Source organism: Pseudopipra pipra, chromosome 5 (genome assembly GCF_036250125.1).
Source record: "Pseudopipra pipra isolate bDixPip1 chromosome 5, bDixPip1.hap1, whole genome shotgun sequence".
Lineage (NCBI taxonomy): Eukaryota > Metazoa > Chordata > Aves > Passeriformes > Pipridae > Pseudopipra > Pseudopipra pipra.
In genome coordinates this window covers 59,768,073-59,784,418 of record NC_087553.1, presented here as the reverse complement: position 1 = coordinate 59,784,418, position 16,346 = coordinate 59,768,073, and the positions used below count along the sequence as shown (strand labels likewise).

Genomic DNA, 16,346 nt, shown 5'->3' with positions numbered 1-16,346 from the left:
TTGATTTTAACATGTGCTAATACCCTGAAAATGCTCTCTTTTGAAGAACTGAGAAGCTTACATAGCACTGGAAGTTAGTTATTAATACCAGTGTTCATTTATGCTTTTGTATGTTTTTTTATACTAGTAGCTCTATGATATTAAATTTGTCTGCAATGAGGTCTTCAACATCAACATGGAGGGCAGTGGCAGGGCAGGTACTGATCTCTTCACTCTTGTGACTAGTGACAGGACTCGAGGTAATGGCATGAAGCTGTGTTGGGGAAAGCTTAGGTCGGGTATCAGAAAAAGGTTTTTCCCCCAGAGGGTGAAAGGAACAGGGTCGCCAGGGAAGTGGTCACAGCACAAAGCCTGTCTGAGTTCAAGAAGCATTTGCTTCTCAGGCACGTGGTGTGATTCTTGGGATGAACTGCATAGATCCAGGAGTTGTACTCAGTGATCCTGATGGGTCCCTTCTAACTCAGCATGTTGTATGATTCTATGATAATTTTCAAGTGTCTTGTTTAAAATGTGGTCATCGCTTGTTAAATTATCTGATGGTTTCTTTAACTCTTTTTCAGATCTTTGAAAGAATTTTGTTTATCTGGGCAATACGCCATCCAGCCAGTGGATATGTTCAGGGCATAAATGATCTTGTTACTCCTTTTTTTGTGGTCTTCGTTTGTGAATATATAGGTAAGATTTATCTTAATACCAAATTATGAATTGATATTGGTTTTGAAACATAATTTTCATTTTAATCTGACTATGGTTTGGATGAGCTAATCAAAACATAATTTGATATACGAATTTTATAATAATTTTTTTAAATTATAAATCTGTATTGTTCTGTTTAAATATATACTGAGAAGCAATCAGATTTTAAGTAGTCAGTGGAGTTCAGGAATCATATTGATTTGTACTTTAAAAGTATTCACCACTCATGGTGCATTTTTCTTCATAGGTAGTTTTATTCTGTGTTTCTTTCTCTCCTGTTCATGTTTTTTGTGAAAACTTTAAATTGTACATATGAACCAGACAACAGCAGCAAAACAAAAAAGCAAACCAAGAAATCCAACAATACTGGCCCAAAAAAACCCCAGAACAAACCCCATACCAAAACAAGAAAAATAACCCAAGGAACAAGGAAACCTTGAGGGAAAATTAAAATAAAAAGAACCTATTAAAACTGCATCTGTGGCTGAAAAAATCCTGGAATTAGGCTCTGAAATGTAAGATAACAGTAATCAAATTTCCCTGGTTAAAAGCTTACCTCTTCTGGGGCTTATGATATTAGTAACAACAATAGTGTCAACAACTCTATTTGTGTTGTTTGTGGCTTTATGTGTGAGTTTATTTTTGAAAACTTAACCAGCTCAGATGTGGGTTAAATCTTAAATTTATAGATTAGTATTTAAATTGTTATAAACATTAAGAGAATGACTAATTGTTAATTATTGAATAATAGCTCAGGTATAACTATGGATATAAGAGGTAAGATTTAAGAGTAAAAATGACAGTGTTAATCTGGTTTGAATTAAAACTGTTTTCCTTGTACTTCTGTTTGTCATACTCACATACAGTGAGAATATGTGTTGTGTATGTAAACTTAAGAAGTGCATTGTCTGCCTACTTCAGTGCATTCTTCCTGCCTTCTCTATGCAAGATACACATTGGTATCTAGATTAATCCAGATTGATTGGTTTTAATGAAGGACAGATTATCCTTGAGTGGATGATGGACTATCCATTTACTCATTTGCATGGCAACACCTCTGTTGCTTTGTTCATTTCTTGTTTCATACGGGGACATTTCATTGCTAAGCAACCAGTGAGAACTACTGCTGCTTTCTCCCTAATCATCTCTTAAGTATGGTAGAGGCCCACTCCTGAGAGTATTTGCAGTTTCTGCCTTTTACTCCCTCATTTGACAGATAATGAAAATGTTCTTAATGATCCTAGAGCAGTGGGGTCTCTAGTAGACTTTAGGGTTGCTAATTGAAATAAGAAGTTCAAATGAGATGTGATTAGAGAATTGATATTCCATGTTAAATAGGGCATTTAATTAATATGGTAAATAAGTTTGTCTTTACCACCAACTTACATTTGGAGGCCCTGGTGATTGTTAATGTATTTGCAGTTTTTCAGTGTTTTTGTATCAGAGAGCATAGCTGTTCCAGCAAGTGTTCAGTGAAGAAAAAACTCAAAAACTTTCAACTAGAGAAGATATTCTGCCACTGAGAGTGTATGAAGCTCAGAAAACTGCATTCTGAAAGCTCATTTAAAAGCTAATATCTATGTCATAAGAAAAATAGCAAAATGAAGGTATTTCTTTCAATATAGCAGTGGTCCTGACTAACTGCCAACAGCAGTTATTTCCCCTCAGAGGCATATAAAAACTTTCAAAGATTTGTCTTTAAATAGCCTTTTGATTTAAATCTAATATATTCAAGTTCCACTGAGTGATGCATTCAAGTTAGAATGAATAAGAGAAGGCATTTTATTTAAAGTTGAAATGGGGACTTGAAATTTATGAAGTACCTCAAAAATCCTGAGTTTTGTAATAAAATTATAGGAATCAAAAATCAGACTGTAAATTGTGGTTTAGTAATTTAGATAGAAATAATTGCAGAATTGCAGAAATGTCCTAGCAAAAATGTTTAAACTGCTACTATATTTAATATTTACTCTAGTGATACTCTGTATGTACTTGTGTTTTTACTCTAGATCCCATTTCTTGATTTTAAATGAATATTGGTTTTTACATTAAAGTACTTTATTTATTGCTATCTTTTAACTTGATTTTGTATTTTCTTTCTCAATTTAACTGAAACCTTTTTGTTGCAGTTCAAAGTCACTTGGGTCCTAATTTGTACAGTTGAAAGTGATAATGCCTTTTATTTTAGGTTCTGTCTATAATTAAAAAAAAAAGAGGTCCTAAAGAATTATTAAAGATTAATAATAAATTCTAATGGTTGACAGTGCCTCTAATGGTTGTGCTGATTAGATCATCTGATGGTATATCCTTGTAATGTTTAAACACAGCTGCAGTTTTGTCAAATATTTTGGTGGGAGGAAAGCCGTGTTTATTTTGTCTTTATGACAACTGAGAGAGCCCTTAATCCTTAATCTTGCATAACAAATGTGTGACATATTTATTCTAGTGATGGGAGGCTTTCTGCTCTGCTAAGGAAGTCTGCAAACTTTTTGGAACAGTGTTGTTACAGAACTTTTGAAAATACAAATGACATGGGTGAAAGTGTTAATTTACTTCTCATTCAAATCTGAATGCCATAAAATAGGTTTTGTGGGTCTGTATCCAAGGACTGAAGTCCTTATGGCTTAGCGTGGATTGAGGTACCCAATTTTAACACATAGGTTCACATGTGGAGAATAGATTGAGTGACTGAATGTAGGAACTGAATATGTTAAGTGCTGAGGGCATACTTTCAACCTTTCCATCAGTGTAAGTATGATGAAAGTGTAATCTGGTAATGTCTCATTAGTTCCCACTCTGCAATAAAAGCAGAATGCTGTAACATTTTCAGCAAGATAAAATTTGGTTGTCAAACCAAGCCAGGAAAGGCAAAATGGCAATTAAGGAAACTTTCAAAGGGGATAAACAGTGGCCCCTACTGGAATACAGTAATTTCAGTTTTGAATTTCTGGTCTAAGTTAGGAGAAGGAGGAATTTAAACCTTGGATTTCTTATACCAAAAGATTCTGTATGTTGATCTCAACATTATTTTTTTTAATTTTTCCCCTTATGAAAAATGCTATAGATCTTTTTCCTGCCATATTATAACAGCTTCTTTAGAATTTCAAACACTACAAGTGCAGGAAAACTATTTTGTGCTTGCTTCTAACCTCCTAGATGACATAGCGGTGGTGTAACTAACGTGTTGTCAGAACAAATGCTAATTACTGTCAGGGAAGTTTTCCTAAAAGCTCTGTATGTTTGCAGCATATTAGTTTGTGTCAAAATGAATCTCATCCCTGTGGATGCACCAGAGGTGTTTTTGTTAATAAGATGTACCATGTGACTTGTCACTGTTCACAGCCTTAATGAACAAGAAATTTTGCACTGGACTGCAAGTCCTATTTCAAGTTGCCACGTGTTGCGCTCTTCGTACACCTTCCTCTTGCCCTGAATTCCTGTTGATCTACATTGTTTCCAAGTATTAGGTTGTGCTGCAGAGTTGCTCGTGGTTTCTTGCTCACAGAGTTAGCTACACTTCGCTGTAAGTGTCATTTCAGTAATTCACTGGGCCTTGTGTGTAAATTTAAAACCCCGGAGAGGACCTGGATTTATTCACTATCGAGAGAGATGAAAGCTCAAGAGAAACATGACCATAATAAGGATGCATGTCAGGCCATTGTTAAGTGGAATGGCTGTATGAAATAACTTTGAGACCCCTTAGCAGTGTTGGATCAAGAGCATATTAGGAGTTAGTAGGAAGTCCAGGGCAGAAAATGAACACTTGTAGCAATTCATAGTTTTATGTCGGATAAAGAATGCCAAGAAAAATGAGGCTGCTGAAGACTGGAATGGCGATTGAGATATTGTCTACAATCTCCTTGAAGTAGAGGAGCTTGATGATGCTTACAAGAACTCATGAACTGAAAACTTTGAAAAGAGAGGTCTTGCTCTTGTAAGTATTTTTTCATGTGATCTTAAATCCTTTCATAGAAGGCATTAAATGAAACTTCTGTTATCTAGTGTTTTTTAAATCGATACTGCCATGACTTCATGGAATAATTAATCCAGGCCCAAATCCTAGTGGGATTGGGGTGGGATATGTTCCCAGACCAGTGTTACTGTGAGTAAAGAAAGGCTCTTTGGTCTTGAAAAAGCCTTCATCTATCTATAGCTCCCTTGCTTACAGTTCTTTCTATTTCCTCTCACATGTTACAGAAAGTCTTCTTGTCTCTATAAACCAGTATGCAGTCTCATTTTTGCCTTCTTTCCCTCTTTTTCAACAGATCTACTGTGAATAATTATATTTAAAATTATTTTTTCCACAGTTTGCTGTATCTAAAATTGTTATTATATAATTGGAGTAAAGTTTCAGAGCATTTTATCAGGGCAGTATCTGAGGTAATTCCTCAATGTTTGTTTATAAAATATGAAAAAATTGTCAATTAAGCAGAGATTATTTTTTTCTTGAGGAGAGTTGTAATTTTTGTGTAATAAGTAGATCTGTTTAGAATGTACATAAAATTTAATTTCTGAATGATATAAGCCAGAGAACAAAGAATATTAACCCACTGACTCTAGAGAGCTGCTTTTCTTCATACTTGGAGGGTTCTAGGGTAAAATTTTGTTTAACATGCATTATTTCCTTTCCTTCAGAAGGCGAAGCTGAAGCCTTGATTGCTTCAGTATGTAAATTAATTTGAGATAATTAATCCTGCTGTCTGAACACCTAGACCTTTCCACCAATTCACTAGTCCTTGGAGAATTATGAATAAGACCCATGCATGTAGGTTTTGAGGAGATAAAGTGGAAAAGATGGAACGTATTTGTAGTTATTCAACTTAAAAGAGACTGAATGAAACTCAAGGAACAACAGATTGTTTTTATAAAGTGGAAGTTGAACAAGGAACTATAACTGTATTAACTGGGTGCTTCTGCTTCTCCCAGGCCCTTCAAGTTTTGCTGTCTTCTGATTTACCAGGAAAGAAATTCTGGAAAATCTCTGAGGACTGAGTGCTCAGGAATGTGGGGAATTTTTCAGCTTGAGATAGATGAAAAGGTTTTATTTGCAATTGTTGTATAGTCCTGAACTTTTCTTTGAATTTTGTCATTAAACTTCAGTAACAAACTTCTACTGTTTTAATGTTTTTCTTTGTTTAAATAAATATGAGTTTTTGCACAATATTGTATTAAAATGTTTTTATTTACACATTTGCTTGAAGTTATTTATGAAATTTACACAAATTAAATTTACGTAAAAGCAGGGACGTGAAACATAACTGACATTTTAACGTTTTCCTGCAAGTTATGAAAGTATTAAGAAAACAAATGTTTTTTAGAACCATTGTAAAACTTGTGTGAAAAACTATTCAAAGTAATTTAAATCACTTTTCTGTCATATGAAAATTCCATACCACGAATTCCATTTTGATCACATTAAATTTTTTCTCTTTAATGCAAATTGCCAGTAATGTAATTTCCATATACAAAAATGTATTTTGGTGCTGATTCTTAGTAATTTCCATAACTTTTTATAGTAATACTCATGACATCAGTGAGGTTGTATCATAAACATAAGCAATATTGTGTGAAATATTCTTTGATAATTAAGTGGAATATTGTTATCTGTGTGATTTGGGTGGGCAGAGAATGAAGAAAGGTTACAGAAAACTTTGGAATTCAAGACTTGAAAGTACTGAAAAGCCAATTACATCTTCTACAAATGTCTAGGAAACATCATATGCTTTCCTCTGAAAAAGAGCTGCAATATACCTGAGCTACTTGGTGACCTGAAACTTTTTACTTACCTCTCAGTTCTCTTTGAAGCACTCTTTGCTTTCATGAGTTATGGAACACTTACTATATGTACACATAGATGTATATATAACCATAACGTGACACACAAGTTGTTCAGCATTATCTTAGCTTGCTTTGAAGTAACCACTGTTCACTTTTTCAATTTCTATGAATATGTTTCCCCCCTCATCCCGTGTTGCTGTGCCAATCTGTGGACAGTGAAAGTATTTTGTAAGTGCTGCAGAGGAGCTGAAGAGAGGGAGGACTGGGATGGGTAAGATAAACAGCATTTGAATTTGGTTTTACACATTGATAGTTCCCACTTTGTGCCATGGGAAAGGTGAAGAAGGTCCACAAGTTTTGAGCCCATCCACAGAGGACTTGGTACTTCTGTGCCAGGCTTCTGTGCTCTATGGCAGGACTGATTTTGACTGCAGTGGGAAAGCAGCTAGAAATTTTTTTCATTCATTTAAATATTTTGGAATTGTAGTTTTTGAAAAAAATCCCAAAGTTCCTCCAGGTAAATTACATGGAAACAAAGACAATAAAAATATGGACCTGAATTTTAGTGCTTTAGAAAGCACTTTTTTTAAGCACTTAGAGAGATTATATTTTTAAATTGTTAATTTGGTTTTGTATGTCTCACTTAAGAAAAAATTAATTATTCACAATATCTCAGCAATTGTCTTTATTAATATATAATATAATTTTTCATGCTGAATTGTCTAAAGAAATCTTACTATTTTACATTCTTTTATTCACTTTAAACAAGTAGGAAAATCCATGTGAAAACAACTAGCAGTGAATTGTTTGAGTTGTTTGTGAGCTAGCAGTGTACTCCGTGATATACTGCTGTGTCGAGGGTTCGTTAGTAAAGCAGAATATCTGAAGGCATTCCAAACAGAACTAAGGAAAATGTAGATAGTATTAAGAGGACATCTCATGATTAGTTTATGAAGGGTTAGGGAATAAGAGAGGATGAAGAAGGGCAAATATGTTGACAGAACTTGTGTAATGAAGAGAACTGATTAATAGGGGACTAGTGAACTATAAATTGCCTTTAATCTTTTGATCCTTTTATTTTTGTGTTTGGATATTTATTTTAATTATTTATCTGGACAAATTCATCTTTATCTTTCAGCATGACTTGTTGGAGTATTAATTTTTTAGTTGCAGTTTGACTAATTCTGTAGTGACCCTTTGTTTTGGATTAGAGCTATATAACTATTTCATTTAAGGATTATTTTTTTACCTAGTTATAATAGTATAAAATATATTACCTAGTTATAATAGTATAAAAGTCCTAATGAATGTAGTTGAGCTTTACCCAGATATGCAGTTTGTGGGTAGCTTGGTAGTGATAGAGTTTATTGCCTACTGTTTTTCCCTAGTTGCTTAACCTCCTGGACATTAGTGGTGGCATTTAGTATCAAATATACACAAGTGGATCTGTTTGCATAAGCACTCTCTGTCTACTTTGATCAAAATGAGATGATTTACTTATTTAATTAGTGAATTTTTAGCTAATTGCACCAACCCAATTCTGGCATTTTTTGGAATATACCTTGAGAAGGTGTTAATAAGTAGCAGCTGAGCATATATTTACAAGTAACTGTATGTAGTTGGGTAATAGTATATTGCTACATATATTTTACTCATTGATATATTTGATTCCTAATGAGAGCTTGGAACAGTGTGAACTAGATTCTTACACTCTGTAGAATTCATCTTCTTCCAGATCCCATTTGTTGTTTCAAGAGGTCACTGTGGGGTACCCTGCCCGTTCCTTTCACTGTTCCTTAAACTTCACAGTGGAGTTGCATCTTTGAGTAATTCCAGATTAGGTTTAGTTGGACAGAAAAGGGTTTGCTTGCCATATGCTTAGATCACACAGCTAAATCAGGGCTTTCTGCTGTCAGAATGGGTAGCTTTGCTTTCTCTTTCCCAACCTGAAACATGCATTCCTATCTTCTCTTTTTGGTCAGCATTGGCTTTTCTCTGGCACAGTGGATCAGTTCAGTTAAATTGGCTGGAAACTAAGCCCATAATATACTGAATAATTTAACTTTCTGCACTCATCTTGAGGATCAGAGTAGGGATGTGGGGATAGGAGCATGTTAGGGAAGAAGGGGGAAACAAGGTCTCTGTTTAATGCCAGGTAGTGCTGAGACTGCTTTAGCTATGTTATTAAACTGCATGCTCATGATAAGAATTTGTGAATTCCACTTATTTTTTGCTTAGCAAGTTAGGGAGCACTCTGGAAAGTATCTCAACAGACAGATACAGGATATGGCAAGCTGCTTTTCTAGTATTTTTATTCTTAGTACTGTCTTGAAGGGCCTTGATTTATTATAGACAGTGCTGTTTTACAAAATCAATCGTTCTCTGTTTCAATTTTTATTTCTCTCTTTAATATACTGTCAGATTTTCAAGCTAATGAGAACAGTTCATCCGAAATGTTAGATGCATTGTTGTATCCTATAGACTTGGGCTTTGCCCCCTTTCTTTGCTTATCATATGTGGATTTTTTTATGTTACTTCTGTCATGTTTTCTGTAATCTTAATTTCTTTTTAAGTAGTTTTGTAGTTCTTTATAATCAAAAGGTTCGAAGTTGTATCATCCTGATGCGATGGAAAAACTATCTCTAGTCATCTTCATGACCTCTATTGAAACAAATTAGGTTCTTTACAATCCATTCAGTTAACCACACAAATTGCAAAATCAAAAGTCTTGGTTTTATGGACTAGCACATATTTCAAGCTTGAATCAAGTGTGGGCAGTGATAAAATATCTTATTTAGTTTGATTACGGATAGAGAGTTGGAATAGTGCTGGATACTTAAATCATAAAGATGTATTAGTTGACAAAGTAGGATGTACCTCAGCTTCACTAGCTTTCAGGGAAAAGTTAATGTATTTTAACTAAAACTGTTTTTGTGGATAATTTTAAAAAATGTTCCTGTCTGCTTGTAGTGGCATAAGTCTAATTAAAGTTAAAATTCTCAAGATGTTGTTAACAATAGCTGTCAAAAAAAGAGACATGATTATCTTAAGTATATCCAACTGCTTAATTGCGTGTTATTTTTAGCTTTCTATATGAGAGAAAATCAGTATTTTGAGTTAATGGTATTGTAGTGTCTTATGGGTGCCTGTTTAGAACAATACAAAAAAAACCCCAATGTCATAACTTTTAAGGTGTATTAGTCCTTTTCATTTTTAAAATTTTTAAATTATCTTCAAAGAAAGGACAATCTATATAACTAAAGCATAGATTCTTGAATATTAATACTGAATGAAAAAACTCAGTATGTAAGGAATAGTTTTGCATGAAAAAAAGTCATTAAAAAGTAATTAACAAGTGATTAACACAACTATTGTCATGTTGGTGTAAAACTTAAAAGTTCGTGCAATTTTATATGTTAGTAGAGTTACCAGAGTTGTCAAAAGTCAGCTCACAAAGCCAACACTGAGTGTTCTCAGTCATAAAGCTTACGGAAGGAAAAAAACCCAAACCCCCAACCTTTTGAAAAGTGAAGTGATAAGACTCCAGTTCTATTACTAACTTAACTTCTCTGTTGCATTTATATTTTCATACTTCAGTCAAAATCGAAATTCAAGTTGGGATGAAAAGGGAGAAAGAACAGCTGTCACAGTTGTGTTCATTTGCTAGAGTTTTATGAAGCTTCCCTGTCACTGTTTACACATCATTGGAAATAGTTTGCTTTCTACACAGTAGGCTTTACTAAATCTTAATAGGATCATTGCATTGCTTTATAATGTTACTGTTTATAGCCTAAGTATGGTATTTTTTTGATTATTCAAACAATTTTCAGGTAACGCTGTCCTTGGGTTTTATAGTTCTGAACTGTTGCATATTCAACATACTTTTGTGGGCAAGATGTAATTCAAGATGATAGTTTGATTAAAAATTTTTCTCATGAGCTGCTGTTTGATTACTAAGAGTAGTACATGTTTCAGTTTTTTTTCTTTTTACTTTGTAAAACATTTGCTTTACTCTTTTGTGCTTATACTTTCATAATGCCTTAAATTGAAATCATGTTTGTCTAAGAACAGTTCTTTGGTGTAATGTCCCTGATTTGTGTATCTGATACAATTTGGTCCAATTTTATCAATAAGGGAGTGTAAAAAGAAAGATGCTTTCACCTGTTTTAAAAGCTATTCCTAACTCTTGTTGTTTTGAGTCAAATAAAATATGGTAATAAGAGGAATAGAAAAGTTAGTGGTGCATCTGTAATAAAGACTGCATTAGAGGTTACTCAGGTATTTAAAATATAAAAGTTAAATGATTTTTTTTTTAATATACCTTCACAGGAAAACTGTGTTATATTAAAAGGTAACTTTCCCTTTCTTTGGGAGAAGAGAGGGGGAAATACATTTTTAAAAGAAAATTAAAACAAAAAAAATTCCTCTTATTTTTTTTTCCAGATGTCAGCATTATTTTTGTTAGACTTTTAATAAAGGAAAGAACTTTTCCATACTGAAGAAGAAAATATCTGAGTTGTTCAGACTTGTCATATTAGAAGATGCTCTTCCTTTTAAGAATAGCTTCTACACATTAAGTTACCGTGCTCTGAGTCCCAAAGTTGTCACTTTAACCTTCCTAAATAAGTGTTTTAAAGCAATATCATATCTAATTATTATGCTGCAGTATTTTCATTGAAAGTGTAGTAAGCAATAGTTGCTGCATGTTTTGATCTGTGACTGACAAGCTTTAAATAAAGTATCTAGAGGGATTAAGAAAGATTGACTGCAGAGAAAAGCTTTAAGAGCAGCTATTGAAGAAACAAACACCTACTATCTCAAAGATTAAAATAAGTGTTGGAAAGAGGATTTATCAGACCTAACAATTTCTCATGCCTGGTAGTAATTACTTCAAGGTACCACTGTTTGAATTAAATGTTCTTTTCTTAAAAATGTTGCTGTATATGACTGACTTTCTTGTGAAGTAGATAATTAAATGAAAATTTTTGATGTTTTTCTTTGTTAATGTAAGATAGTAGCTGAAAAAATGGCAATTGCCAGTTAATTTTTTTTGGACTATGTCTGTAGGCATAAGATTACAATCATCATCCTACTCTTCCTAATGTTACCAAAATTTCTTATTGCTGTTAGAACAAAAATAATTGGGTTACATTTCTTTAAACTTACAGCTTCTTGTTATTTGTTCTACTCTCTCCATGTTACTGCAAGTGGAGGCATCTGTAGATGGAGTTTAAGGTTTTGAGTTGGGGTATTTGGATTTTTTTGTTTGTTTGTTGGTGCTTTCTTTGTGGTTTTTTGTTTGTTTGCTTGTTTTGTTGGAGTTTTTGTTTTAAATCTTTGAATGCTTCCATGTCATATCAAAGAAGTGTGTCTTGAGAATATTGATCAGTGTACTACAGTGTATGGCTCAGCCTCCATTTATTTGTTTTTTAGTAAAGCTGTAGTGTGAATACTTTTTTGAAAAGCAGCCAGGAGGTTCAAACCTGTGTAAAGCCCATCTTCTTTTAGATGACTGTCATGGTTTTACACATTAGAGGAAAAACCAAGTAGAGACTTGAAAGTTACTAATAAAAATTTCTTCAATCATATCAGTGCCAGGAACTCTATCAAAGAGTCAACAAGTCTGACAGAGGTGTGATGGAACCTATGAAATGTCACTTCATAGCAGGGGAGCTATATGGAATTTTTGCTTAGATGTTTCTTGTGAAGAAACTTTCCAGATCCTGTCTTATGGACAAAATCAGAGGAATTCTTTTGAATTTTTGCTATAGGAGATGCATAGAAGAAATCTCTAAATTAATAAAAAAATTCTAAGATTAAATAGGACTAATCAGAGGTTTCTAACAAAATCAAATTAATGTTTCTGTACTATGATAATATCTGTTTAAAGACCATGAAAGCAAATTTTTTGTCTGTAAACTTGTCTTTTGTTCTCCCTTATAAATCAGTTGGCATGATAAGATGCACATTCATCCTATGAACTCTGCCTTGCTCTTTTTTTTTGCTTGTTATACTCTAACTTGGAGAGTCTTCCAGTTTGAGTTACTTACCAACTTACCTTCTGTGTTTTACTAGAAGTAGTCTTCAAGACCTTTAAGCTTGCTTAGTTTAATTAAATTATATTAATTTTATATTGTGGGTAAATGCACAAGTTCTAAAAATGCTGAGGTAGCATAATTATAGTAGTTTTTCTTTTATTTCTGCTGACTGGTGAGTAGATTTGCTTCTTGGCCTACAGGTTGTCTCTGCTATTTGTTTTTCCTGAAAGTTTATTCCACATCATTTTACTACAACCAGGCATTTTTGTTCCCTCCAAGAAAGTCTGTAAGGTTATAGCAATTGTACCATTGGGTATGTAATTATTTTATTTATTATGTTGTATTTTTTAATTTTATTTATCTTTTAAAGCAGTGTTTACTGTGAGGGTGGTGAGACCCTGGCACAGGCTGCCCAGAGAGCTATGGATGCCCCATCCCTGGAAGTGTTCAAAGTCAGGTTGGATGGGGCTTTTAACAACCTGATCTAGTGGAAGGTGTCCCTGCCCAAGGCACAGGGATTGGAACTAGCTGATCTTTAAGGTCCCTTCCAACCCAGACCATTCTGTAAGTCTTTACTGTTCTTGAGATGGAGATCCACGATCTTGCTTGTGTTCTAATTCAAGTAGCTCAGGTAGTTTAGAGCTCAAGTATGGATTTTATTCTCACCTAGTATCTAACTGTACTCTATATTAAATATTATTTTACATTTTCATAAGAAAAAATAAGCTCAAAACTTTTGTCATGAGTAATCTGAATAAATAAGTCAGTTGTAGCCTTTCTATTGTTTTGAAATGTTTGATGCTTTCAGCTAACTCTGATTTGTTCATTAAATCACAGTATTTTTGTATTATTCAAGTTTGTTTGGTTTTTTTTCTCTAAGCCATACCAAAAAGTACTTGAGGAAAAAGAAGTTTTGTTCCCTAAGTATATAAAAAAAAATCTGTTAATGAAAGTCCTGTTTTAGTGCATAGGGTGATGTGGATTTTAATTATCTACTTTTAAAGTTTGTTTTGCATCTCTGTGTGTGTGTGTTTCTAAATTTTTAAATGTATCTGTCTAAGGAAGATGTGTTATTTCGAGATGCTTAATGCACACTCTCAGAATTTAAAAAATAAATTAATTTTATAATAGTGTAAAAAACAATGAATTTCTGAAGTTTGAAATATATTTTGTGGTTTATATTGTCTTATTTTTGAAGGCAATTAAGAAATAATAGGCTTGTACTGTGAGGAAGTCAGGAGAGGTTAGTGCAAGGTATTTTATTTGAAACTACAGACTGGAAATGTTGGGTCATGGGAATAAATGGAAACCAATATCTTCAATAAGTAGGAGTAGTAAAATGATATTGAAGAGAAATCAAAAGATTTCAGTATAAAAATGAAAGAATTGCAAAGGAGAAAGTTAATTACAATTAATGTAACTATGGGAGAGATATGTATTCCAAAGAGAGCAGCTTATTTTAATTCTGGCTTCTGCATTCGTATCCCTCTCCCCGTGGTCTCCATATAGTTATAATTAACGATCATCATTCTATGGTGAAGTGGCACAGAGGTGGTTATACTTTCAGATATAAATCTTCTCAAGCGTGCTTTCCAGCAGACTGGGAAATTAATTTAATGGCTTTTATGCCATTAAAGGTGGCTTTTGACATCCAAATATCACAACTTTGTGTGTTTATTATGAAGTAACTCACAGGAAGAAAAGCTAAAAGAGAGAGACTTGCTTAAGCAATGACAACATGCTGTACAAATGCCAGGAACGTTAACATTCAAATCCTGTTGCATAGATCAGTAGCATCTGATGATCTAAGAAGAGATTTTCAAATTGGGTGGATCAGTGCTTAAAACAGAATTGTAGGCAAATTTTTTATGTCTTCTTTTCAATGAGATATTCGGTTAGTTAGTAATGCTTTATAAGTTTCAAACCAATACAAATAGATTTGTGAGAAATTTGTTTGCTGAAACTTTAAGAATTGACTTTGCTTGCAGTTTAAATGCAAACCTTTTTAAATCAGTAATAATAAAGTCATTGGGGTTTTCATCGGCATGGGGATATTTTGCTTGTCTTTTATTTGAGAAATTTGATACTTTTAATTTTAAGCTGTGGAAAACAAGTTCATAAAGCAGAAGTGAAAAATTAGGTACTTAAGCACAATAATCAAAATAGGAAAAAGAAAGGTTTTCTGCAAAACAGTTTTTCTTCTGTAGGTTTTCATTGCATTATTTCAAAGTAGCAGAAAGGATGTAATGTTTTTATAGCACATTCATTTTGACAAAACCCAATACATTAAAAAAAATTGACTTATGAATTGTGTTCTCATCAAAGATATTTGTGAACTGATTTACAAGTTCCATCTTTAGTAAATTATGAGATAAAATTTTACTTTAGTGCAGTATGGCTGTATTTTAGAGGCAACTACCTTTCTTAAAGTAACATTCTGGAAGAAAATTGAAGAGACTATTCTATTACTTTAGAATAGATAGAGCAGGGGTTTTTTTCCTAGAGGTTTGATTATTTCTTTATCTTAACAATAAATACCTATACAGAATGTAGAAATAGGTTTGAACTTCATGAATAAAGCAAGCCTTGCGGCTTTTTTTGCCTCAGAAGCATATGTTATAGTTTCATTAGGAAATTTTAAATCACAGCAGATTAAGCTAGTTAAGGAATGCACTTAACAATTAAGCAACATAAGAAGTAGTATTGCCTGCAGAGTGCATTCTACTCCAATATGCTTCTTCAAATTCAGTATTTGCAGTTTGTGCTAAAATGTGGAAATAATGGATGGTACTTACATTCTGTTGTAAATAAGGCAAGAAGTCTGTAAGATGGATTTCTTTCTTGTTAGCTGTGAATGATGTGGGAGATTACAAAATAAGGAAGCATATAATTTTGAATAAGAAATTTGACTGATATTACAAAGCGTGGATTTGCAGCAAACTGCCACTGTCATAGACTTGTGTGTATGTCGCTGAAAAACAGTTATTTCCTCTGCTGTCCATTTTAACTTGAGAACTTATTAGTTGTGCCATTCAATTACATTAATAGATTAAAGTAAAAATTGCTTCATGAGTGAGTGAATTTATATAGAGTTATCATATGTAAGTGGATGCTGAGCTTACTTGACAGTGGCAAATTTTTCAGTCTTCTGTCACAGAAAAAATTAAATTTCTGAATTTTTAGAACCTTTTATATTTACATAGTTGTTCTTGGATAATTTGTATAATTTTATATTTGTCTAAGTTAGAGTTGAATCTTTGGCCTTTCTAAGTTATCCAGGTATTGCATTAAACATATTGCTGTTTATGGGATTGCTCAAATGAATCTCTTTGCCAGCCTTCTAAGTAATTATGTGCAAGACAAATTCTTTTTTTGCTTTTCCTTTTTTTCTCTAATTTCAGGTAAGAAATAATAATTTTCAATACTTTTAAAAGTCACCCTTGCATATGCAGATACATAGACTGTTTTTTTATCTTTTAAATACATTGTAACTTTTAGTGCATTTGGGTTTTTCCCTCCCCAATAAATAATTATTTTTTAAATTTACAGATTTAAATTTAAATTAATTTATAGATTCTTTTTGAAGGTGTTTCCAGTGCTAGAGTGATGGTCCCTAAATAGCCCTCTAATCAAACCTGTCCCTTAGCACAGGGAAGGCCTATGTTCCTGAGGTTTGCTTTAGACTTGTTTGACCACTCTTTGGTTTGCTCTTATCCCATACTTGGATGTTTTGTGTTGGTGTGTTTGTGTGTATGCGCATACATAGACTTGATGCTTTAAAAAATTAAATTATAAGCTCAAACTAGATAATTAAAATGCAATGTGGGAACATGT

The 16,346-nt window shown here is 33.2% G+C and overlaps 1 protein-coding gene across 2 annotated transcripts in view; it reads left to right on the top strand.

Moving 5' to 3' along the window:
- TBC1D22A (TBC1 domain family member 22A) overlaps nucleotides 1-16,346 on the top strand; it is a 156,236-nt gene that overhangs the window by 33,292 nt on the left and 106,598 nt on the right. For both annotated transcript variants that reach the window (XM_064656246.1, XM_064656248.1), the window contains exon 8: nucleotides 561-675. In XM_064656246.1, the coding sequence (XP_064512316.1) occupies nucleotides 561-675 (115 nt within the window). The remainder of the gene's footprint in view (nucleotides 1-560; nucleotides 676-16,346) is intronic.